Source organism: Rhea pennata, chromosome 10 (assembly GCF_028389875.1).
Source record: "Rhea pennata isolate bPtePen1 chromosome 10, bPtePen1.pri, whole genome shotgun sequence".
Taxonomy (NCBI): Eukaryota; Metazoa; Chordata; class Aves; order Rheiformes; family Rheidae; genus Rhea; species Rhea pennata.
Window position 1 is genome coordinate 13,516,436 of NC_084672.1, and position 24,426 is coordinate 13,540,861.

General features: G+C 34.4%; 1 protein-coding gene across 4 annotated transcripts in view; it reads left to right on the top strand.

Annotated features, from left to right (window-relative positions):
• The window catches only part of DMXL2 (Dmx like 2), a 58,024-nt gene that overhangs the window by 7,814 nt on the left and 25,784 nt on the right, over positions 1 to 24,426 (top strand). For all 4 annotated transcript variants that reach the window (XM_062584171.1, XM_062584174.1, XM_062584172.1 and 1 more), the window contains exons 2-19: positions 1,602 to 1,727; positions 3,287 to 3,358; positions 4,064 to 4,142; positions 4,777 to 4,933; positions 5,904 to 5,970; positions 7,814 to 7,992; positions 8,395 to 8,578; positions 9,734 to 9,908; positions 10,796 to 11,035; positions 12,256 to 12,533; positions 12,717 to 13,413; positions 15,264 to 15,385; positions 16,366 to 16,455; positions 18,995 to 19,112; positions 19,841 to 19,960; positions 20,586 to 20,813; positions 21,811 to 23,490; positions 23,790 to 23,900. In XM_062584171.1, coding sequence (XP_062440155.1) covers positions 1,602 to 1,727; positions 3,287 to 3,358; positions 4,064 to 4,142; positions 4,777 to 4,933; positions 5,904 to 5,970; positions 7,814 to 7,992; positions 8,395 to 8,578; positions 9,734 to 9,908; positions 10,796 to 11,035; positions 12,256 to 12,533; positions 12,717 to 13,413; positions 15,264 to 15,385; positions 16,366 to 16,455; positions 18,995 to 19,112; positions 19,841 to 19,960; positions 20,586 to 20,813; positions 21,811 to 23,490; positions 23,790 to 23,900 — 4,723 coding nt within the window. The remainder of the gene's footprint in view (positions 1 to 1,601; positions 1,728 to 3,286; positions 3,359 to 4,063; positions 4,143 to 4,776; positions 4,934 to 5,903; positions 5,971 to 7,813; positions 7,993 to 8,394; positions 8,579 to 9,733; positions 9,909 to 10,795; positions 11,036 to 12,255; positions 12,534 to 12,716; positions 13,414 to 15,263; positions 15,386 to 16,365; positions 16,456 to 18,994; positions 19,113 to 19,840; positions 19,961 to 20,585; positions 20,814 to 21,810; positions 23,491 to 23,789; positions 23,901 to 24,426) is intronic.

Genomic DNA, 24,426 nt, shown 5'->3' on the forward strand with positions numbered 1-24,426 from the left:
GTTGAGAGCTGGGACATTCCTTACTTCAACTGTTGCAAAGATTTCTATCTGCTGTATCAGACTCACTGGAAAACTTACTTTAATGAAAGAGACTCCTAGCTATAATGTTTACTTTGTAATATTTCAGTAGTGGATGGATGCAAAGAAGGACTTTCTAAGCTGAAATGTGGGAGTTCAGTGGAACAGATCATCTGGAATGATTAGGGTTTTTAGAAAATTCTGGCACACTGGAACAGGTGAAAAATTGGCAGACATGTACATATCTATCCTGCCAAAGGGAAGTGTTGCAAGCTGTAATTGTTCTGTAACACATTCTTAAGCAAATTATTTAAACTGTAGTTTGTATTGTGCAAGATAAAATATATCCAAGATAAATCTATCTTTGTTGTTTCACAGTGTTATAATAAAGTACACTTTTAAAAACTGACAAAAAAACCCCAGAAACTGGATTCTTGAGGAAAATAAACACATACTGCTCTTAAAAAAAAAAAAAAAAAAAAAAAGGGGGGGGGGGGCGGGGAGGGAGAAAAATTAAGAATTTACATGCAAATTTAATAATGAATACACCTGACTAGTAAAATATTGGCTACATTGCTCAAAGAAGCAACATTATTTTTTAAAAAATATAATAATTAGCCTTTTTTGTTCGACTGCTTTTTTAGTTAAGGCACATACAGAGCTTAAGTCCTAGAGGAAATATATTTAATTGTTTTTATTTGCCATGATTTAAACCCCAGAAGACTTAACACCTTAAGATGTAACAGCTACTTCTTTTCTGAAATGAGCTCTGTGCCCGTTCCTGCCCCTGTAAGTCTGTAACAAAAAGAAATGGACTACGGTTGTTCCTATATTAAATGTATTTTCTCTGATATGTAGGAACAGCAGCATTATATACCAGACCTGTCTTTAAGCTCCACTTTCATTTTTTTGAAAAGAATTCTGGGAAGTATGATATGGGGGTGTAAATTAGCAATGTATTCATTGCAGACAGCCAGAATTTCCCTTCATTTGTTATGATTTTGGAGGGAAAATACTAAAAAAATAATAAAAAAAAGGCTTCTAATTAGATTATTTTTCTTCAAAGTAAAGTAAACATTTTTAATGTAATACCATCAACATCTGACAGAAGACATTACTTGTCAATGGGTATTGCACTCCACTGTCCAATATATGCCAAAGCATATAATTCCAAGACAAGAAGAGAGTATTTGTTTTATTGTGCGTTCTGTTGCTTTTTAAACCTACTAAATCTTCAAGAGTTTCTATCTGTTCTCAGGACAGATTATTCCACAGACTGTGAGTTGTTAAGGTGTAAGCATCATCTGGCTGAATTCCTTTTCCTTTCTCTGCACCCTACACTGGCCTGAAGGAAGTTGTAGAACAACTCATAAGAGTTGCCTTTAACTTATTGCTCCTTCCACTGCTTCAGCCAAATTGGTGAGGAATAAGCCCTCCATATAATAACATAAAATTCATTACTTGTTTAAATGGAGATGGAAACTTCAGTGCTTTCATGGATTTTGCAAAAAATAATTATATGAAGAATTTAATTAAATTTGTTTAATACATTTTTAATTGTATTTCTTTAAAAATTATTTCAGGCTTATGGTTCTGGTTGCGATATTGTTATTCTGGCAAATGACTTTGAATGTGTGCAAATTATTCCTGGTGCTAAGCATGGAAACATCCAAGTCAATTGTGTGGAGTGCTCCCAACAACAAGGCAGGGTAAGGATTTTAATAAATGTGTATAAACTTAAAAAAAAAATGAAATGCATCTAAATGAAATAACTAAACAGTAACTTAATACATTAATGCTATTACTGAGTTAGTTTCATGACAAAGATAATTTTTTACTGATATATCTGTAACTTTCTGAGTAATGGTTCTTCAGAGAACTGTTTTAGTTTAATAGTCATTTATTTTTAAATGTATTAGTTTTGGTTGGGAGAGGGAGAGAGCATATCCTGCAACAGGAGGTCTCATAAAATGTGGAAATATGCATTATTCAGAATTTAATGTCAAACTAGAGTCATATTAAAATTACTGTTATTACTGAATGTCTCTATTATTGTATACTTACACCCAGATAAAGATGATGAGCAGAAATTAGACCATTCATGTATACATGCATATGTGTGTGTGTGTCCTGCAAAGTAATGAATTAATTCTTTTATCTTTCAGAAAAGCACAGGCATGTCTGATACATTTAGAGACGCTAGAGTAATGAGCCCTCATAACTGTACAGCTAGCTATGTGACTGTACAGTCTGTACAGCTATGAAAAAAAAAAAAAGCTTAACAGCCAGTCTGCCAGTCTAGAAAAAAAGGAAACAATTTTCTGTGAGTTGTAGTTAGAGCATTGACCAAATTCTACTCATCAGTAATCTGCTAGTACTGCAAGATCGCTACTCAACCCCTGGAAGCTCCTGCACTCAGGACTACGAACTCATGGTCTGTTCTTTTGGGTGTGTTGTTGCAGCTATAAATTCTTCTTTTCCCTTAAAGAGGAAATAAGATTTCATAAGAAATATGGTGCAACTTTCATATTGTTGCTGTATTGAGGAGACCAGATCCTGAATGAGAAGAACTTAGTTTTTCTTTACAAATCTTTTGAGGAGGAAGAGAGAGGATGTAAAAAATAGTCAGAATAATTTATAAGCATATGAGCATTGAGAACATGAGCAGATAAATTCCTAATAAAGACCATTGTGTATATAGAGCTTTGTGTAAAATAAGTGGATGAAAGAAATTGAAGGGTCCAGTTGTAGTTTTTTCATTTACCATTTGTCTTCCCTCAAAATGTATTTAACGATTCAAAATAGAATCACATTTTCCCCTGCTTTTCAGTAATTATTATTCAGTGGTAGGAAATGTAATCTGGGATCACACTGAGACCCAGACACTAATAATTAATTTATTAGTTAACTGTGAAGTAAGCAGGACAAGAGCAGAGGTAGTGAAGGCATCAGCTTTCCATTACACATTAACAGTTGTTACCTTAGAAACATAGAAACTGGTTGGCAATGCATATCCCACTGAACAAGTTGCCTTCCCTACTTAGAGTTAAAATTTTAAGAGCAGCTTGTTCAGAAATATGTTTCTCAGCTTCCTTTAGAAAGTATACATAGAGTGGAATGAATGACTTTGATATTAATTTCACTTTTCTTGATTAACTGCACATAGAAATGGTACTGGAAATTCTTTAGGTATTTTGCAATACTAAGGAGTTTAGTGTCAGCTTACTTTTCTCCTAACCTTATATTTTGATTGTTCAATTTTTTCCAGATTGCAGCATCCTATGGAAATGCTGTTTGTATTTTTGAACCACTCGGTATAAATTCTCATAAAAGGAATTGTGTAAGTATTTTTTTTTCACAGTTGTAGTTCAGTTTAAGCTCTTAGAGGCAAAAGTATTTCTGCCACTCTTACTGGCACATTATATCAGCACACAAAAGACTAATGGAGAAATATTTTCCACCATCCATAATAAAATTGTGTGGGTGAGATCTTCCATTATATGAACCAAACTGGGTACTCCATTCCTCCCCAGTTCACATCTACATTTTGTTCTTGAATTGCATGCTAGAATGACATGGTGACAATTTGGTGCTCCTTAACTGGAAGAGGTGTGTCAGATCAGTAGTGCAGAGAGGTGACTTGCTCTTGCATATGTGTACTCAGGCTAGCTTTAACAGCACGGCCATGGCCAAGTGCTCCAGTGTTAACAATGATCTCAAGTGTGTTTTGGAATCTCTATAGCATCTATGCTGCCATCCCTTATGTTGTTATAAATGTGTGATCTAACTAGTTTAAAATAAGCTAGAGAGATATTTGTATGTGTGACAGGTTCAGCTCTGGTTCTCAGGACCCTCTGTGATGCATTTTATAAAATCTTTTATAAAACAGTTGAAGAAATTATTAAAACTAGATTCAGCAGTCTGTTGCTGGGTCCTGAATTTGTTTGCAACAGGATTAATAGCAATAGAGAAAGAAAGAAATACTGATACTTTTGGATTTTGCTGTTGATGTGAGAATTAATCCTTTACTGTTTTTAAACCACAGCAACTGAAGTGTCAGTGGCTTAAAACGGGGCAATTTTTCCTCAGTTCTATGACTTACAACCTAGCATGGGATCCTCAAGGTAATGTGAAACTTGCATGAAGTACTTATTCCACGTTTGTAGTTATAGAACCTGAACACAATCTTTATTTTAATTGAAATAAAGTGGGAGCATGAATACAGAAATTTTAAATTAAACGTTCTAAAGCAGTGTCACATAAAATGTGAGGCATGCAAGTGGCTGAAGGACGATACTATGCCAAATGTTTGAGTGTTTTATACAAGATATTAGTTTGATAATCACGTTGTTAAATTGCTAACTGACTTGAAATTACCACTAATAATCAGATAAATACAATTTTATCACAACTAAAGTCAACCGTGTACTAAGGAAAAACTTTTCCTAAGATGTTGAACAGTGAGTAGTTTTTGAGATGTGAGTGGCTGTATAGTACTTGTATTTTTCATTAAGTGTGACTTATCATTTGAAGTCACCTTAAAAGAAAAATTCCAGAAAATCTCTCACCTTTCTAAAAGGCATTGTAAAAGTAAAATATTTTAATAGAAACAAATTTGATGTGATTGAATACCTATCATAACTAAAGTAGACTTTACAAAGTCAAGTTTCTAACTTATTTTTAATAATTCTCAACAAAAGATCTTTCAATATGCATGCATTATCTAGGATTCACAGCTTTGATATTACTCATTTTCAGGTAACAGGCTGCTGACAGCAACTGACTATTTGCAATTGTGGGCTCCACCATCTAGTGACATTCTAGAAGAAGATGAAGAAGACGATCTTGAAAATCAGATCAAAGATGATAAAGTTCTCCCCGTTCTAAATGACTGGAAATGTGTCTGGCAGTGCAAGTAAGATAATTTTCATTTTAAGACAGATTGCATTACCATCACATGTATCAACCCTATCTCCTCTGAGGAAAACATATTTTAAAATGTGCTTTTGAAACAGTTAAAATACAATTAGATATAATATTCTTCAAGCAACGCAAGTTATTCCAAATAAAAATCCCTTATTTTTCAAGTGACCTGCTATCACCAATATTTTAGTTAGAGGCTTACCCAGATTGGCACTGGCAATGCATCCATCTTGTCCCTGTCTTTTCATCTTTGAAAGTAGTACTGAGATACTGGATGAGAGACTGAACAGAAGAGCAGTAGCAGGTGAACATGCTGGTATGGTAGAGAAGAGGACAGCTTCCTGAATCTGAGGAAGAGAGTCCTGAAACTCTCTGCCTCCCCTGTTCCGTTTGAGGTCCATGTTACAGAAGTGCTTCCTGATCAACCATTTATATAGATATAAAGCCTTGGGAAGCAGCATTCTGTGACCCTAAGTCTTGCTTGACTTTTGAAACCATGATAGATTTTGTGCCCACAGAGCACTGTGTAGACTGCTCTCTTCTTTCAGACAGTTGACTTACAAACTTTAGCCACAGACAAATAGTATGACAAATGATCTAAAAGAACGTCACCTTCATTTCTTCTTACCATTTTTTTTTGGCTTTACTGGAAATAGGGGAGCACGTGGAAAAAACTTCACATTTGTGAACTCATCAGATCTAGCCCATGCTTGCAATGCTTATAATAATTTATTATATGACCTGTTTTTCTCTGAGGAAAGCTGTCTAAAAATACTGAATATTTTATTTTGCTGTAGCAAATAGTTTTATGCTTATGCTATTTCTAACATATGCTTAAAGTAACAACTATAAAATACCAATATATTTCATTTAAGTAGCACACACTAATACTGAATCGACTGCATGGGAAAATACTGTAGAATAAATAACACATTACAATTTAAAACTATTGTGTTCTTTAGAACTGCAGTATCGGTACATTTGATGGCATGGTCACCTGATGGTGAATACTTTGCAACAGCTGGAAAGGTAAGAACAAAAAAGAATAACTAAATAAGTGTTTGAGATGTGTGTGTTTGACAAAAGCAAATAAATGCTATAGGATAGTTCTGGGCCATATACTTTACTGTAGTCTGAGCTAAGTTAAATTATCATCTCCTGGTATATAATGCTGTTTTTTCATGCAATTCATGTAATTTCAGTGATGAGAAATTGAATTTAACTTTATACTCTAAGTACTGCAGAATCAAAATGGAAATACAATGTAAGTGATAGTCTTTGATATATTTTAGACAAAATATGCTTAGATGAGCTTTCAAATATATGTAAATAAATTTTTCCATGTCTGTTTGAAATAGCAAAGATAAATATTAGATCATTACAGCACTAAAAAAAACACACTTAAACTGGTATTGTAAACACATCTCAGTAGGTAAATTAGAACAAATTTTCAATTTACAATGAAATCTGGGTTCAATTATCAGTTCTTAACTTCCATTTCAATTTTTTTGTTCAAATTGCTATTCGAATTAAGTTTCCAATTAATTATTCTCTTTAATGTCATCCTCTTATTTGAGTGATGTTCTTTAATTTTTCTAGTCTAGAAAGTTAAACATTTAGTGCTGGTCAACTTAATGTTGGTCAAACGATGAGATGAATTTTAGTAACCTCTGTTTTACTTAAACTTGCTAAAATGAACAGCTGAATCATGAGCTTTGTTATATGACTCTGAACCTACCCACAACACCACCTTAATAAATACTGCATTTTGAATCATTGTGGTTAGAAAGTTATCAGAAGATTTGCTTCTGCATTTCTGTTCTAATGAATTTATGTTCATATAGCTAAAAACATGGCCAGACTAATTATATGAGGCAGACAGAGCTGTCCTAAAGACAGAAGATGACTTCTGGAACTATCTTAGTCATTTCATGAGATTTATAACTTTGGTCATAATTCTTAGCAGGGCTGCCTGACAGTTTTTCCTCCTGCAGAATTTGTGGTTAGATGCTGTAGTTCTTGATCCTTGTTAAAAAGTATTTCCTTTTATCTGCATTCCCAGAGGTTTATATTTCTTCATTTATGTATTTTGTACCACATCACTGCCCTAAATGCCACTCCTTAACCCAGAGATGTGGTTTCCAGATGTGTACAATATACTATGTTGATACTAGTAATATTCCCCTTAGCGTACATCAGTCTGGTGACACTCCAGTCCCACCTGGCGAAAATCTGGTGATGATAATTTGGACAGATAAAGGAAAATATTAGCTGATTTATGCTTCAGGTTGTGAAAATCAAAGTCTGAACATTGTGGGGAAATAAGAACAATTTATAAGAAAACTTAAGAGGGTTTGGAGATATTTTTTAAAATGCATAAAGAACAAACGTTCATTCTATTTGAAATTCAAAAAATGCTATTGCTAAACTGATTTTTGTTTGCCTATTTTTTATACTTTTTAAGCAGAGCCTAAAATTTTTAAACTGGAGCCTAAAATTGCCCTGTGAATGGAAGCCTGTTTCTAGCTTCCATCTTTACAGGGAAGTAGACATGGGATTTAAGCATGCCTATGTGATATACAGAAAATGTATAGAAAACCCAACCAGGAAGTAATGGTCCAAATGGCCTGCAGGAAATACTACTTTCTGGGAGTGGAGTATTGCCAGCAGAAGATCTCTTGAATGACCATCAATGAGATAAGTGGTCTCAGAAGTGGGTTGTCTGAGAAAATACAAGTAATTCTGGGCTACAGACTTGAGTGTCCATGAAAGATACCAGAACAGCAGTTTCCTTACTATTTGGGATTTTCTTCTGGGATATTTTTAGTTATTGTCAGTTAATCCCATGGGTTTTTTTTTCTGCTTTACCTAGAATGACTGCCTCTTAAAGGTTTGGTATCCTATGACTGGTTGGAAGTCATCTCTTCTGCCCCAAGAGAGTGAAGAAAAGAAAAAATGCTCAGGAGCTGTCCACTTCTCATTTGTCTATTTGGCACATCCTCGAGCAGTGACAGGATTTTCATGGCGTAACATTAGCAAGTACATGCCCAGGTTTGAAAGATTTTTTTTAACCAAAACCTTTGATTGAAGTCTTTTTAGCGTGCTCCTTAAAGTTTGACCATCAAGAACATGATTAGATTGCTCTGATAATACTTTAAAGGAGTAAGACATGACCAGCTACCCATATGCTTCTGGATTACCCTGTACAATAGTGACAGTCATGCTAACAGTTGTGATAGCCGTTGCATGTTCACATACACTTTTGCCAGTAACCTGAGTTAATAAAGCAACATGCAAAAAGTCTCTATTGAAATAAAACCCCTTAGGGGAGAGGCAGAAATTTGTATGAAGCGATTATAATTACTAAATATTTCTGTGTTCTCCTCCTAATTCCTGCTGTGTCCCTGTACCTAATTTAATTAAATCAGGTAACCTTGATATGTCTGTCTTCAGGGGTTTAGTCTGTAATGTGTTACTTACATCATGTCATGATGGCATCTGTCGGCTGTGGGCGGAAACACTGTTACCAGAGGATACTCTTCTGGGTGAGCAGATCTGTGAAACTAGCACTTCCAGCATTAGCAGCAGCATCTCTCAATCTGGAAAGCAAAAAGACAAAATACAGCATGCACTAGAGGTACAAGTAAATACTGATTTTTGTTAATTTTTTATTTCAGGATTCTGAACTTATATAAATATTTAAGGGATGTACAACCCTGAAATTGTGCATTTTGTAGTTCTTATAAGCACAGTAGAATAATTTGAATTATTTCATAATAGGTTTTAAAGTTTATTACTAGTAACCGAAGAAGTCAGAGATTTTCAAATTTTGCAACAATCTTTGCATTCTTAAAACTTGGAAGAAAGCTACTTTTACTATAGCCAACAAATAGTGTTGGGAAGAGAAGCTGTTTAATATGGAATTGTAAGTGATGGCTTTATTCTGATAGGGAATGTGAGTCTGTAGTTATAAAAAGATTGTAATCTGTAAATAAAGTGCTTTCTTTTAATCCTTTGGTTATCTGATTTTATTTCCAAAAGTTTCTGAGTTTCAGTTGTAGTCGTATTAAGTTTGGGGGAGGGGAAGACTGCTAATACTAATTTAAAAAAAAAAAAAAAAGAACTTTCACCATAAGTTACAGCAATCGGACTGAATTTTTACTTCTTATATACCATGACTGTCAACAAATACATAGGGAAAGTGGAAAAAATTATATTTTGGGCTATTGAATTAGTTGGGCTCTCCATCACTCTTAGTAACTACTTTGATAGATAAAGACATTTATAACTTAATTAAAAAAAAGTTCAGTTACACAAAAATTAAATATTGTTAAACAATGTTTAATTTAAACATACTTTGCAAAGTATACTACTTTTAGATTATAATCTTCGTTATTCACGTTATACAAAACAGTTCCGATATTTTTTTTTTTTTTCTTGGAGCAGATATTAGAAGGATCTTTCAAGAGCCTGTTAGAAGGCTCTTGAAAGCCTTTGTTAGAAGAACTTTGCCTTTGGTCAGAACTGAAGTACATAAGTGTTAATAATCTCTTCTGAAGTCTTTTTGAAATAATCTTTTGGAAATTAGCCTTTACTTCTTAGACAGAAGGAAATTACAAAGCTTTAGGCTTCACATAAATGTGAGTTTTTTATTTTATGGTTAGGTAGAAGGAAATTATAAATCTTTAGACTTCACATAAATGTGCGTTCTTATCTTTTTTGTTTAAAATACTTTAATATTTAATATACTTAAAATACAAGTATTTTTAATTTTTTCCTCTAACTATACTAGACAATTCACCGTTTGAAAAATATGAGAAAAGGACAAAGGAGATCTTCAGTTCTCGTTACTCACACCGATGTATTGCCTGATCAACAAGGTACTCATGAAGTTCAGCGTCACATTTCACATCATGCAAATGCACTTGGGCACTTTCATATAGCAGCAAGCATCAACCCTAAAACAGGTGAAGTATAACCATTTATTAAACTGTTAAGAATGTCATTGCACAACATGGAAAAAATAAGGGAAGGGAACTTTGACATGCATGTTCTTTGCTTTCCTAAATAAATACTGGTGATTGGTAAAAAGTGCTATTTCACAAGCCTGTATTTGGCATAGAGTTTCTTAAGATAGATAAGCTGAATTTATTCCTAAGAATTTCAGCATTTTTAAAAGCCAACTTGAATTCATCTTTGTACATCAGAATGCAAAATAAACCTCATGGCATAAATTTAATGTTTGCCTGGTGCTTGATTGCTAGGCTTTGGGAGGCGCTTGTATAATTTGACGAGTATATGATGAGTTGCATCCTACAGAATGTATAGGGAATGAAAATTCACTTGTTCTTTTACAGAATAAGTCAGACCATTTTAACTGAAAAAAAAAATTAAAAGCAACTCCATGTTTTAGCTAAAATCTGTAGATGAACTAACAATATTAGTTGAATAGCTAGCATTTAGCTGTTGAATATTATTCACCATTCACATAAGAACTCATTTTCAGTTAAAGATAATTTAATGTTACAAAAATAATTAACTATGATCAAAGATATATTTTTAAACAAAGTAGAATAGGCTGTTTTTCTTAAATATAGCATTTTATATGCAAGTTGACTGTCAATTTAAAATTAATATATAGGCATCATGTCACATCAATAAATAAATATACATTTTTTTTTTTACTCAAATTGCGTGTAGGAGCTTAATCAGAATCTTACTGTTTTCTGAACTTTCAGGTACAGATACATTCTACCTAAAAATGAGTTAAATGTTTTAATTAAGTAATCTGTATATATGTATTAAAAAGATGGTTTAATATATAGCTTTTTTATTTGTTTAAAATTATCCACAGATATTCCGTCAGTCTTGGCTGGAACAGCTTTTAATATAGATGAAGGAAATGGAGGCTTTGTTGTTCACTGGCTGAATAATAAAGAATTTAATTTTACATCCTCTATTGAAGTATTTATGCAACAGCTCAGAAAACTTTCTGAACAGCAATTAGAACAAGATTTTGATGATGCTGACATCGAAGAAGAAGAAGAAGAAATGGAAGAAAAAGAGAGAGGTTTACGTATGAAACTGGATCATGGTTAGTAATCTTGAGAGATTTATCATAAGATTTATTCTGCCAACTATATATAACATTGGATCCCTTTCTTGCAATTTATAGTTGTAATTTTCTCTGATGTAATCATCCATAGGCATGGAAGGCAATGGTGATAGAGAGAAATAAAAAAAAAAAGAACAGCAATAGTTTTTGTCTTTCGTTTCCATTTTGGAAATATGCTGTAGAGCTACGAAGTTAAGACGAGGCCATACTCTTGACTTACCTTACCAACTGATTGGCGGTAGTGAAGCCTGAATTTGTGTCTGGCTTTGGGAGGGTGGGACATAGCTCCATTTTAATGCAGCTGCACTCTTCCAGTAGAGAGAAAATACACATCTTAACACCTTAAAGAGGACCTCACAGTCTTAACTATAGCTGTTCACAAAAGAACATACAGACATATTTTGAAATTAATGATGGAAAATTTGACCTCCAGAAACATTTTACATTGCTGTGGGAGTGTCACTTGTAGAGTAATACATATTCGTTCAATTTTATTGTGGAGAGAGGGCAGATCTATTAATTTAAAATTTCAGAAACTTGTGTATTCCCTTGTCTCCTCAAAGGTAAGAATGAAGAATCATCCAAGAACATGTAATCATTCTACAGAAACCAGTAACACTGATTAGTGATAGTAAACTGATGATGCATTGTGTCATTTATAATGCCAGAGTTCTTAAAATCTAAGTTATCTAGGTCACCTAAGTTATGCAATAGTTAAGTGTGTTTTAATTCTTACTGTGCACACAAACATACTTTTTCACCAATCATTTCATAGTGCATATTTCATTATTACCTTCTAAATAAATTTAGAAAGAAAAAGCAGACTTTTCAACCAGCATTCAGATAAAAGACATGTTTTTATATAGCTGACGAGAATAATCTTAGACATGTGATTCCTTTAAGTGTCTGGAATTTTTAGCTTATATTTATTATTACTTGAGTTGCATAGGTAGGAGCACTAGTCAAAGACCAGACCTTCATATTGTTGTGCAGATAGTCAAGAAAAAGACATTTGTATTCTCAATTTGCAATTAATGTCCTAATCATCATCTGCATGATCAGCAGATTAAAAAGCATTATACTGTTTCGAATAGAAACTACCATTGGGAAATCTTTGCAATGGATAAAACAAGGTTTTTAGGTGTGTGTGTGGTTTTTTTGTTGTTGTTTTTCTTTTTTTTCTCCTCCCTCTGTTGCAGAGTTGTCTATAGACAGAGAATCTGAGACAGGGACTGGTACAGGCTCTTCAGAACACGAAGAAGGAGAAAAAGAGGGAAGCCCAAGAACATCTCCACCAGCAGGCCCACGCATGCCTCTTCCAACAGTTTTGTTAGATCGGAAAATTGAGTTGCTTCTAACTGAATGGAATAGAAATCCAGATATGCTTTTTACTATTCATCCTATTGATGGTACCTTTTTGGTGTGGCATGTGAAATACTTAGATGAATACACTCCGGGCATCTTTCGACAAGTTCAGGTGCTGTATACTGAGAATAATTTTAGCATTTATGAAGTTAATGAACAGACATTGTATCCATTTTGTTTAAATCTGAGCATCAGTATGAATTTGAGTACTTCCTGTAAAGCAGCTAGCATTTATTCAGATACTTACACTGGGTTGTAATATTTTAACGTTTTTGTTATTTCACTCTTTTTTTAGGTTTCATTTTCTTCTAGGATTCCTGTTGCATTTCCATCAGGAGATGCCAGTTCCCTTAGCAAAAACATCATGATGTATGCTTGCCCTGCCTCTGCAAAAGACATCAGTAATGCTGTACATCAGAAGACAATGGACTTTCCAGATAAGACACTAGTAAATAATGGACCAGGCTTTGCCCAAGATAATGCAAATGTGCATATAATTTCTCCCATAGTAATGATGATTTCCAAACATATAGATGGATCTCTAAACCAGTGGGCAGTTACTTTTGCTGATAAATCAGCTTTCACCACTGTGCTAACTGTATCACATAAATTTAGGTACTGTGGTCACCGTTTTCATCTTAATGATCTAGCTTGCCATTCTGTTTTACCACTACTGTTAACATCGTCTCATCATAATGCTCTGTTAACTCCTGAATCAGACGGTTCTTGGGACTCTGAGAGAATAAACAGAATAATGGATCCTGTAAAACATCTGAAAGGTTCTTCTAGGCAGCAGCTTAGAAATGCGGCAACCCGTACATTCCATGATCCAAATGCAATCTATAGTGAGCTGATTCTGTGGCGTGTAGACCCGATAGGACCTTTGTCATACACTGGAGGAGTATCTGAATTGGCTCGAATTAACTCTCTTCATACCTCTGCTTTCTCTAATGTAGCCTGGCTTCCAACACTTATTCCCAGCTATTGTCTGGGTGAGTATTTTAGCCTATTTCCATATAGAGTTGATGCTAGGAGTCATAGAATTAATTTGTTAAAATAGATTACTAAAATATTTGTAGTATACTTATATTTCCAGTAATTTCCTTGTATTACGCAAATTAAGTTTTCTTATTTCAGTTGAGGCTAAACTACTTTTAAATTAGCATATTTGCTGTGGGCAAAGATTGTGTTTGTATTTACCATGGATCAGCTGATATTCAGCAACTTGCCTGTGTGGGTTAGCAATCCCACTCCAGTTTTTCTCAGTCATCACTCTCACAACAAACAGAACAAGATGGTCCTATCTTTCAGGGCTTTAAGCCAGATGCTAGCTTCATGGCAGCTCTGCAGAGAAATTTCTAAACTGACATGCTGGTAACAACGTGGGTGTGATGGTGTGGCATAGGCATCTGGATTGCTGGGCATACACAGTTGCAGTGGAGGCAGTGGGTTGAACAGCATTGTTTTATGGACTACTTGAACCTCTGACTTAGGGAATGATTTTTAAGACGGGATTTACCATATCAAACACTCTCGTATACTGGTTAAGAACTCTACTTTACAGATCCTGAAATGATACTGAAATCCTTATGGTCATAAGCAATTTACAAGAGCCCAGCTGGAACACTGAATATTTCTAAAGAAATATACTGCTTTGATTTTACAGAACTACAAACAAGATTTTTGAGAGGTCAGGCAGTAGAATATCTAATAAAATGTCCTAGGAAAATACTTCAGTTTTTCTGTTTAATTTTAGTGTTTTCTATTACAGTTAAGAAAATTGCCTCTACTTATGTTAATCCATTCAGCCACTCAGATATTTATTTTTGGATTACAAAGATGCTCTTGCCATCATCATCTTTGTGTACAGTACCAAAAATGTCATTTGCCTAGTGAATGTAGCATTATTAAATTTTATACTAATAATACTAGGGTTTTTATTATGCTAAGGTCAGCCTGACCTTTGCAACGATTAAATGGGTGTCAGAGATTTTGTGCAACCTATTAAAAAAAAAAAAAAAAAAAAAAGATATGCTTAATAGTTTGACTAAAAAAGAAATCACTCTTCTCTGATCCAATTGTAATATTCTGTGGTCTCAGGATCCCACCAAGTTTTTCAGTCACAACTAAGTAGCTGTTTGCCTCTTCTAATGTAAGAGGAAAACACATATCAAAATAGAAACTGTTGCATCAAACATGTGCTATGCATAGTAGAGAAACAAAGAGGACACTTGTTTCTTGAATTTTTTCAGATCATACTATTCACTAGTACAGGTAAATTTCTCCCCCCACTTTGATATCTGCACTTTTAACTGGAGGAAGATGGGAGTTTTTGTCCAAGTTAATTTTATCCAAAGAGTCTGCTCTCTAGAGAAGATAAACAAGAAAAGAGAGGGCGCTATTCTGAGGAGCTTATGTTAGACTTCTACTCTAAACTGCCTGTTAGAACATAAGGAAATTGGAGTCCTAAAGCGAGTGTTAGCCATTCTGAGTATCTTCTTGGAGATTACAGTGAGGAGAACATAACCATTGTAAGGAATGGCAGTATTCCATTACATGTAATTGGTTTTTGCATGTGTGAGCAATGAATGTTTGTAAATGTATGAATTCTGCTTAGATTATTAACTTTTATGAGGAGTTTTAGCTATGTAAATGAGCAGAAAAAAGTTGTTTCAGTTTTGAAATAATGTTTTGATTCATTTTTTAGTCACTTTTCTTTAGAATTTATGAAAATTATTCTGTTAGAAATACATTCTGATGCCATTTGAACCAGTGACTTATGGAGGAAGTGCTGCTCGTTTTTCTTTTAACTCTACAATTTGTATTTTGTTTTTTCTGATAGGTACATACTGTAATTCTGCTAGTGCTTGCTTTGTTGCATCTGATGGCAAAAACTTGAGACTCTATCAAGCTGTTGTAGATGCACGAAAACTTCTAGATGAGTTGTCTGACCCTGAATCATCTGTAAGTTTTATGTAGCAATCGCTTGAAAGTTTTAAAATAAAAAATAAGGTAATTTTATTTTCTCCAGTGGTTTCTCTTTAGTTAGCTCTATATTGTAGGTTTTTATGCCATTCTGTGTGTAGGATTTTATCCGTAATAGCTTTCATAATTACATGTGTTTTGCAGGTATCTTGTAAACATTAGCTGACAAAGTGGATTGACTGAAACATAATTTCCCTGATAAGTTTCCCAACCAATAACAAGTAGGGGAAGTAAAAACAGAATTTCTCTCCTTGTATCTTTAAAAGAAGAGAGTCAAGGGGAAGTAGGAAGCTTAAGGCAGAAGAGCAAGACTTAGATATATCTACTTAGTTACATCTGTATAGGAGGAGGGCCAGAGACACTGGATACGAGAGAAATCAAGACAGGTTATTGTTAAGGGTAATATTTGCTCTTGTTTTTTTCTGTTATAATCTACTTTTCTTTCCTCTGTATCTTTCAGTTTTGTGATTCTAAGAAAAGAAAAATCTGGCCTTGGAAATGCATTGTATAAGCAAACACACCTACTCTTCTGTAGTTTTATTAGCTATAGATAGTCTGGCAATGTTAAGATCAGTGTGAGCAGTCCGTTATGGGAACAACGATTGGGAATGCTCCAGCAAAAATCAGTAGAGCATTCAGTTTATATATCAGCTATATAGATTATTTTTTCCTGTGTTGTGACAAAACCTGAACCTTTAAACTTCAGCATCTAATAAAGTAGCATCTATTTTCCTTAAAAATGTGTGTGCTATCCCCATGAGTAGCTGCAGACTTAAAACAGTGCAAAAGTCTTGATGAATGCTGCATTATTCATAAATGCCAAAATGAGAACAGAAAGAAAACTATTACTAATTAGACCAACAGGGAAATGAAAGCATCAGTTTATTGTACATGACTGCAATTTCCTTCTGTCTGATAGAAGAATGTACTAATTCTTAATTCATTTCACTCTATTTCAGAAGCTTATTGGGGAAGTGTTTAACATTGTGAGCCAACAATCTACTGCTCGACCAGGATGCATTATTGAACTTGATGCAATAACTAACAAAGTAAGTAAATGGTTGACTATTTCCGGGTATTTAAGGGTATTGCAAATACTAAGCAAGAGATAAATGAGGACATTTCTCTACAGTGATAGAGTGCCTTTAAGACTGATTTGTTAATGTTCCAACACGATGAAATTATCTCCGTAGAATTTCCTTCCTTTTAATATGTTAACATGAATATACGAAGTAAACTGAGGAAGTTAAAGGGTTTTTTTTATTTCTCCTTTTTAAGGTAGCCACAGCTACTCTTAAGGCACCTTTCCTCTAAAATAAGGTTAAGATTTATGGCTGATGCCTTGCTTTAGAATTTTCTATTCTTCTAGCGATACCTGAATGTTTGTAATATGCCTGCCTTCTGTAATTGTTTTTAGAATCTTTTAGAGTTACACTACATGAACAAGAGCATGTCAAGCCCTAGTGTGATAGGGCTTACAGGTTGACTGTAAGCCAACTGTTTCGTCAGTCTTTTCCTGAATAATGTTTTACTTTTCTTGAACAAGAGAAAACCCTTAATAATGACATTTGCAGTTCTTTATTTTTTAGCTAAGCTGTCACAGACTTGAAACCAGTTTGGGAGACTGATTACATTTAATTGTTTTTTTTTCCCCCGTTAATAAAATTTATGAGTATTGAGATACCTTGAACCTTTTATTTACACCACTTTCTTCTATCTGCTGGAAGTTCAAAGCCCATTGTTATACAGTGACAATATTTTCTAATCATAAATCTTAGTTAAAATTACTTAATTGAAAACTGGTTTACAAACTGTCATAATTATAGAAGAAAATAAAAATAAACCAAAGTGATGAACACCCTAAATTCCCCAAAGATTCAACTTAAAAAAATAAATCTAACTATTCCAGAATCTAGGAATCATAGCCATATATGACTTTGTTTGAATTTTTTATAAGAAAAATCTTTTACCTGCTAAGTAATCCAGCTATACATTTATACAGGAAACAATATTGCCACACCTTGTTTTTACTCATACTTATTTTGATTGTACCAGTTCCTGTGCTGTTTTCCCTCAGCAAGCAGCCTGTGAAAGCGATGTGTTTTACTATTTCTTAGTTAGACATATAGACCTTTTTCGCTTGTAAAGAAGTACTTCTCCGTTCTTCTTCAAGTTTCCATGTCTTGTAAGCATTAATCACATGGGACCTTCAATGTTAAGTCAAGGTTTACAAAATATCTTTATGGAAATTTTATAGATTATTTTATGAGTTTGCATGGGGAGTACAGAGAATATCTGTAAATTATCCCTAGGCTATAAGAAACAGAACCTTCCCCAAAGGACCAGTATTGTGGGAGAGGCAACACACCAAGACATGCTGGGTATTTCAGAGGCTTTTCCATTTTCCATTTGTTTTAGCTTGTAAGCCATACTTTCTAGCTTCTAGTCTCCTTTTTGACATGACTGATATAAAGCTTAATTAGTAATCATGGGCCTTAACTAACGTCTACGGAAATGGTAAATAAGTTAGTCATGTTGTTATTTTTCAGAATTCAGATTTTTTAATGAATGTAGAAGTCAGTATATTGACCCTGGAGAAATGTGAGGTATGGTGTAGGAAGAGATTTTTTTATGGAAAAGCAGACTGTAAAGATAAAAGGCTGAAAGCTCTGGAGACAGGAAGAAACACACTCTCTTCTTCTGCAAGAAAACACTGAACCCAGTTTCCTAATACTGGGTCCTGATCATGACAGTGACTGTAGACTTTCCCATAATATAAATATCAGTCTTGCAGGAACCAAAAATAAACCAAAACAAATCTTCTCACTACCTCCTTTGTCCCCAAGCATTTTTTTAATAGCATCTGTTGAAGCTATAAAAGAAATGCTTTCTGTTCTGTTTTGCTTAGTTTTTTATGATTTCATCCTCGGTATTTTAAAAATATCTATATAGAGCAGGATGCCACTCCATATTTCTCTGCAAAAAGGGGGCATTTGGGAACATCAGGACTTTGCCGTAACTGTCTTTGAGGGATGTATCATCCTTGCCTGCAGGAAAGGATTTCACTGCCAGCTCCTCCTTCATAGAAGGATGAAGGTACCGCAATGAAATCTGTTGCGGCCAGCAAGGATAATTGTTGAGATAACTGAAGAAAGAAAAAATGATTTCTTCCTTTTTTTTTTTTTTTTTTTTTTAAGCAGGTTTCCCAAACAAGTCATAGCAGACATGTTTTCCCACTGAAGAGATATGAAAGCATAAATGTTTGTGACTGTCAGTTATTCAACATTTAAAGAAATCAAAATTCATCAAATACTAGCTCATGTCTTAAATAACATTTTTGCAGCAGTTATTATAGAATTGATCTAGCATAGTAGATATTAGTGAAATTTGAACATGTAAACAGTAGGATCTACAACATGATGTTCTTAACCTAAGAGATGAAAGTGTTCGGTTTTACGGATGTGTTAAAATAACTGAGCATTATAAAAGAAGGTCAGTAGCTAGATTTTACAAAAGAAATATTTATATTAGTATGGAATCCTGCTGTACTGTTTGGAAGGTATAACTGCTGTTCAATAATGCTTTCAGTGTGGCTCAAATACACAATTGCTTCATGTCTTTCAAGAAGACTTTATTTTGGGATACAAACCACATAAGGAAGATGCGGAAGGGAAGGAAACTGAGGTATTTTTCCAGCCATCGCAAGGTACAGCATAAAAATAACCATAAAAGCATAAAAATATTAATGTAAATGTAGGTACTAAAAATGTTCTTAAAGAATACTGAAATTTAGCAGGCAGAATACAGAAATGTTTCATATTTAAAGAGAATTTGTAGAGTTCAGTAAAATTCATGTCTCACATTGAAATGTATGAATTGTTATTTACATGATAGCAATATTAAATAAAAGTATTCTAATTTGCTCAAAGTGAAACATTTTGACCTATGCTACAAGGTCCATTCTTCCAAATGCTGTATATTATATGTAAGACTTTGTACAAAATAGAATAGAGGTATATTTTTTTGAATCAATATGTAATTCCAGGTGCTAAATCTGACTTCGCAGTTAATTCCATATAAAGTAATAGGGGAATTTGGTATAGACTTATAAGTTTTAAAGAAAAAGAGGAAATTGGAAAAGAGTCTTTACAATCTTCTAGAGTAGTTCATAGTAAGACTGAGAAGACAGCTAATTAAATTCGCCAGTAATATTCACGTTGTCTGTAAGTCTGTCTAAAATTAAAAAAAAAAAATCTCAATGTTTTATTCGTCTCATCTATAGAAAAATACGTTATTAATGGTACTACTGTTTGAATATTTTGTTTTAAAATCAAGCAGTTCTTTTCAAAGAGGAAAGCATTATTTTAATGATTTTTAGAAAATCTTCTGTTACATAAACTTCGTAATGGTGGTGGTGTTGCATTGAAATTACAGGGTATCGTCCACCTCCTTTCTCAGAAAAGTTCTACCTAGTAGTAATTGAAAAAGACAGTAATGGCTGCTCTGTTCTTCAGATGTGGCATCTTCATCTCAAATCTGTGCAAGCCTGTTTAGGTGAGTGTATTTCCTTAGAGACGAACACCTTGTAGTTTTTTGTTTGGGGGATATGTGGAATTAATGGAATTAGTTCTATGAGTGTTTGCAACATGTTAACTTCATGAGGTTTAAAATAATTTTTATGAGTTAGACACAAAATGAGGCCAAAGTATAATGTTCAAATGGCTGGCTCCTAATTTTTAAAAAGTATGAGAATCCTAGTTTTTAAAATAAAGAATTTAGCGCTTTAGAATTGCATTGATAAATTGAATAGAATTGCATTGATAAATTATTCCAAAAATTCTCATATCACATGTGTTTTATATTGTGATTGGTGATTGAATTCCAAAATTCAATCACCAATCACAATATAAAATACATCTTGAAAGGGTGATTAGCATATTAAAGCGCTTAATTCTTTATTTTAAAAACTAGGATTTTAGAAGGTTATAGATATATTATGGGTAGTTATACTATAAAATAATTTGCAATAAAATTAAAGCAGCCTGCATACATAATATAGTTCTTTTCTAAGTAATTGAAGTATTGCTAAGAAAACCAAATCTGATTACTGGACATTCGTGTTCTGTCTTAACATATTAATGTTTTTTTAATATTCTTTGCAATGACTTTTTTTCAATAGCAAAACCAACTGAAGCTACTTCATCAGAAAATAAGCTGAGTGTACCTGAGCAAAAGACTGTGGATTCTTCTCCAGATATATCACCTGGCGTAAGTCCCATTCCACGATCTTCATCAATTGCTAATCTTCAGACTGCTAGTAAACTCATTCTGAGCTCCAGACTTGTCTATAGCCAGCCACTGGATCTTCCTGTTGGTGTGGAAATAATTAGAGCAACTCCTTCAGCAGGTAAATTTAATATTTTTCTGTCTTATTGCTCCAGTAGATTACTAGTTTATAGGATAGTATATCCTGAGTCAGTATAAATGGACAATTTATACTCACTTGTTCACCTGCCATCAATAATCTGTTGGGTATATAGTGTTTTTGTTTTTTAACCTGGTATGCTTACCCCATCTCCTATTCTCTCTCCCACTATCAATCTTTTTCCACAGTTTGCTGAAGTACTGTCATGCCCCTCTTAAGTTTCATTTTGGTAGGCTACATGAGCCCAATCTTAGATAAATTTACCTAATCTCATCTCATTAACCAGGCTTTTCATTCCTCTCGTTATTCTGACAGCCCTTTTCTGAATTTGTTCAGTTCTGTTTTATCTTTCTTGAGTTGTTACCAAAACTGTACACAAATAGTCCAAGTGAGGTTTTTACTAAGACATTGTTCAGTGTTCTATACTTCCCTTCTCTTCACACTACCTTTTCTGAAGCATTCCTAGATTACCTTTGTATTCTTCCATCTCTGAAGTGCTTTAAGTCTGAGAACGTCAAGCTAGCCTTCAGGTTAAAATTCAGTCTAGCTATCATAACCCATGTATACATTAAAAACTACAGACTTGTTTTAAAAAAGGGCCCTGGAAGTTTGTATGATCACTTAACTGATAAGAGTTAGAAATGCTGTCTGAAAAGAGATCAGCTTAACTGACAAATGCATTTTGGTGTTTTACATGATTAACTTTTCCTCCTTCAAAACTGCCTGTGTTCCTAAGACTTTCAGAAAAATTGGAATGGTAATTCCAGCCTTCATATGTGGAGTGACAGAAAAAGGTTAACAGCAATGCCCAAGCCCTGAGACTTACCAGTCTAAATACACTTGCCCTATACCAAGCCCCAAATTCTAAAATTAATACCAAATTGAAATGTTGTCTATTAGTAGACCGGGTTGCCTGTTGTATTAATATAGGCATTCTATTTTATATTACTAATACTAAATACATTTGTTCTAACTTCAGGTCACCTGAGTTCTTCATCAATATATCCAGTCTGCCTTGCACCTTACCTGATAGTAACATCATGCTCGGACAACAAAGTGCGGTTCTGGAGATGTACTGTTGAGACAGAGCCAAACAGCAGAAGTGAAGAAAGAGAAATATATCATTGGAGAAAATGGCCTTTAATGAATGATGAAGGAGAAGACAATAGCAGTACAGTGTGCATAGTCGGAAGGCCAGTTGCTGTTAGCTGTTCTTACACAGGACGTCTCGCAGTAGCATACAAACAACCTGTACAGCATAATGGTTTTATTTCCAAAGAATTTTCCATGCATGTTTGTATACTTGAATGTGAGTCTACAGGAGGATCAGAATGGGTTTTGGAACAGACAATTCATCTGGATGATTTAGTTAAGGTTGGAAATGTACTTGATTCAAGAGTTAGTGTAGATAGTAATTTATTTGTTTACAGTAAATCAGATGCTTTTTTGAATAAAGACAAATATCTGGTGCCCAATATCAAGCATTTGGTGCATTTGGATTGGGTATCAAAAGAAGATGGTTCACATATATTGACAGTTGGAGTTGGTGCTAACATCTTCATGTACGGAAGGCTTTCAGGAATTGTAACAGATCAAACAAGTAGCAAAGAAGGAGTAGCTGTTATTACTTTACCACTAGGTGGTAGCATAAAACAAGGTGTAAAGTCAAAGTGGGTGTTGCTTAGGTCAATTGACTTGGTGTCATCTGTAGATGGCACTCCTTCACTGCCTGTTTCTCTCTCTTGGGTCAGGGATGGTATACTTGTAGTGGGAATGGACTGTGAAATGCATGTTTATGCACAGTGGAAACATGCTGTCAAGTTTGGTGATGGGGAAAGTGATGTTTTTGCTACTGAAGATTCAACAACTCAAGATTCACTCAAAACAAGTTTGATAGCAAAGAAGACCAGTGTAATTGATGGGGCAGGTATTGTGGATGATGTTTTTGGCACTCCAACTGTAATCCAGGATGGTGGCCTTTTTGAAGCTGCTCATGTTCTTTCACCTACTCTCCCCCAGTATCATCCAACCCAGCTATTAGAACTCATGGACTTGGGTAAAGTTCGTCGAGCCAAAGCCATTCTGTCACATTTAGTTAAATGTATAGCAGGAGAAGTTGCAGTAGTTAAAGATGCGGAAGCTGGAGAGGGAACTGGTCCCAAACGCCATCTTTCTCGTACCATTAGTGTCAGTGGTAGTACTGCCAAGGATACCATCACGGCTGGAAAAGACGGTACTCGAGACTACACAGAGATAGACTCAATTCCCCCACTGCCACTGTATGCACTGCTTGCTGCAGATCAAGATGCCACTTACATTTCTGAAGAAACTTCTAAAATACCTCAGGGCTCTGAAGATCATGCTAAAAGAAAAACAGAGGATCAGTACTCTGATCTGTTCCAAATTCAGCCTGTTACAACTGATGACTTCGTTGATTTTGAGCCTGAAAAGAGGGAGAGTAAATCCAAAGTTATTAATCTCTCACAGTATGGTCCGACTTACTTCGGCCGAGAACACGCTAGTGTCCTTTCAAGCCACCTGATGCACTCAAGTCTGCCAGGCCTCACTCGACTAGAGCAGATGTTCCTTGTAGCTTTGGCAGACACTGTGGCCACAACAAGCACTGAACTAGATGAAAACAGAGATAAGAATTACTCAGGTTAGTAACTGATGTAATATCTACATTTTTGATCTTCCTAGCTAAACAAAATTATTCTTTGAAGAGTATTGGGGGATAACAAAGCTAAAAGGTAGCATCAGCTATTTGGATTAGATACAGTAGAGAGAACACCTAAAAATAAACCTCTGCTTATCCTTCGTACAGAGTAACCTGCAGTTCAGCATCACAAACAGCAAATTTAGGGATATATGTTACTTACAAGCTGTGCATGGTAAGTCTTATACATGCCCTTTGTGGTTACCTGCATATTCAAGTTCACTATTTTGTATATTTTACAGGGAGAGATACCTTAGATGAATGTGGCTTACGATATTTGTTGGCTATGCGCTTGCACACCTGCCTTCTGACATCACTCCCACCTCTGTATCGCGTTCAGCTGCTTCATCAAGGTAATTCTTGGAATGTAATATTACTTTCACTTGATTCAGCTGAGCTGACTGTGTTTTGGCATTTTTTGAGGATCTGGTTATGTTGAGTTATAGTATTTTGATATCTTTATTATCAGCATATTCGTTTTAGATTATATCTATTCCATTAAGGTCCTAACCTTGTAAAGATTGCATTATATCTTGCATATACTAATGTATATGTTTTCCTGCAGACACTATGAATAGAAAGAAGGCATAGTTACAGAAAAGATTGGAGAGATTCTGCATTATCAGTCTGATGCATGAATAATTTCCCCAACCAGATAACATGCAGTTATATACATACATTTTTAGTTTTTGCTGGAGGAATAAACTTACTGCTTTAGATAAGCATGTCTTAAAGATTTTTTTATTGTTTTCTTCATAGCAGTTTATTACTTGCTCAAGAGCAGATCTGAGAAAATGTTGTTGTGAAATATAGCAAAAAAGGAAAGCAGTTAGCACCTAAACAGCAGACAGAAAGCATTCTGGCTTGGATTTTATTACG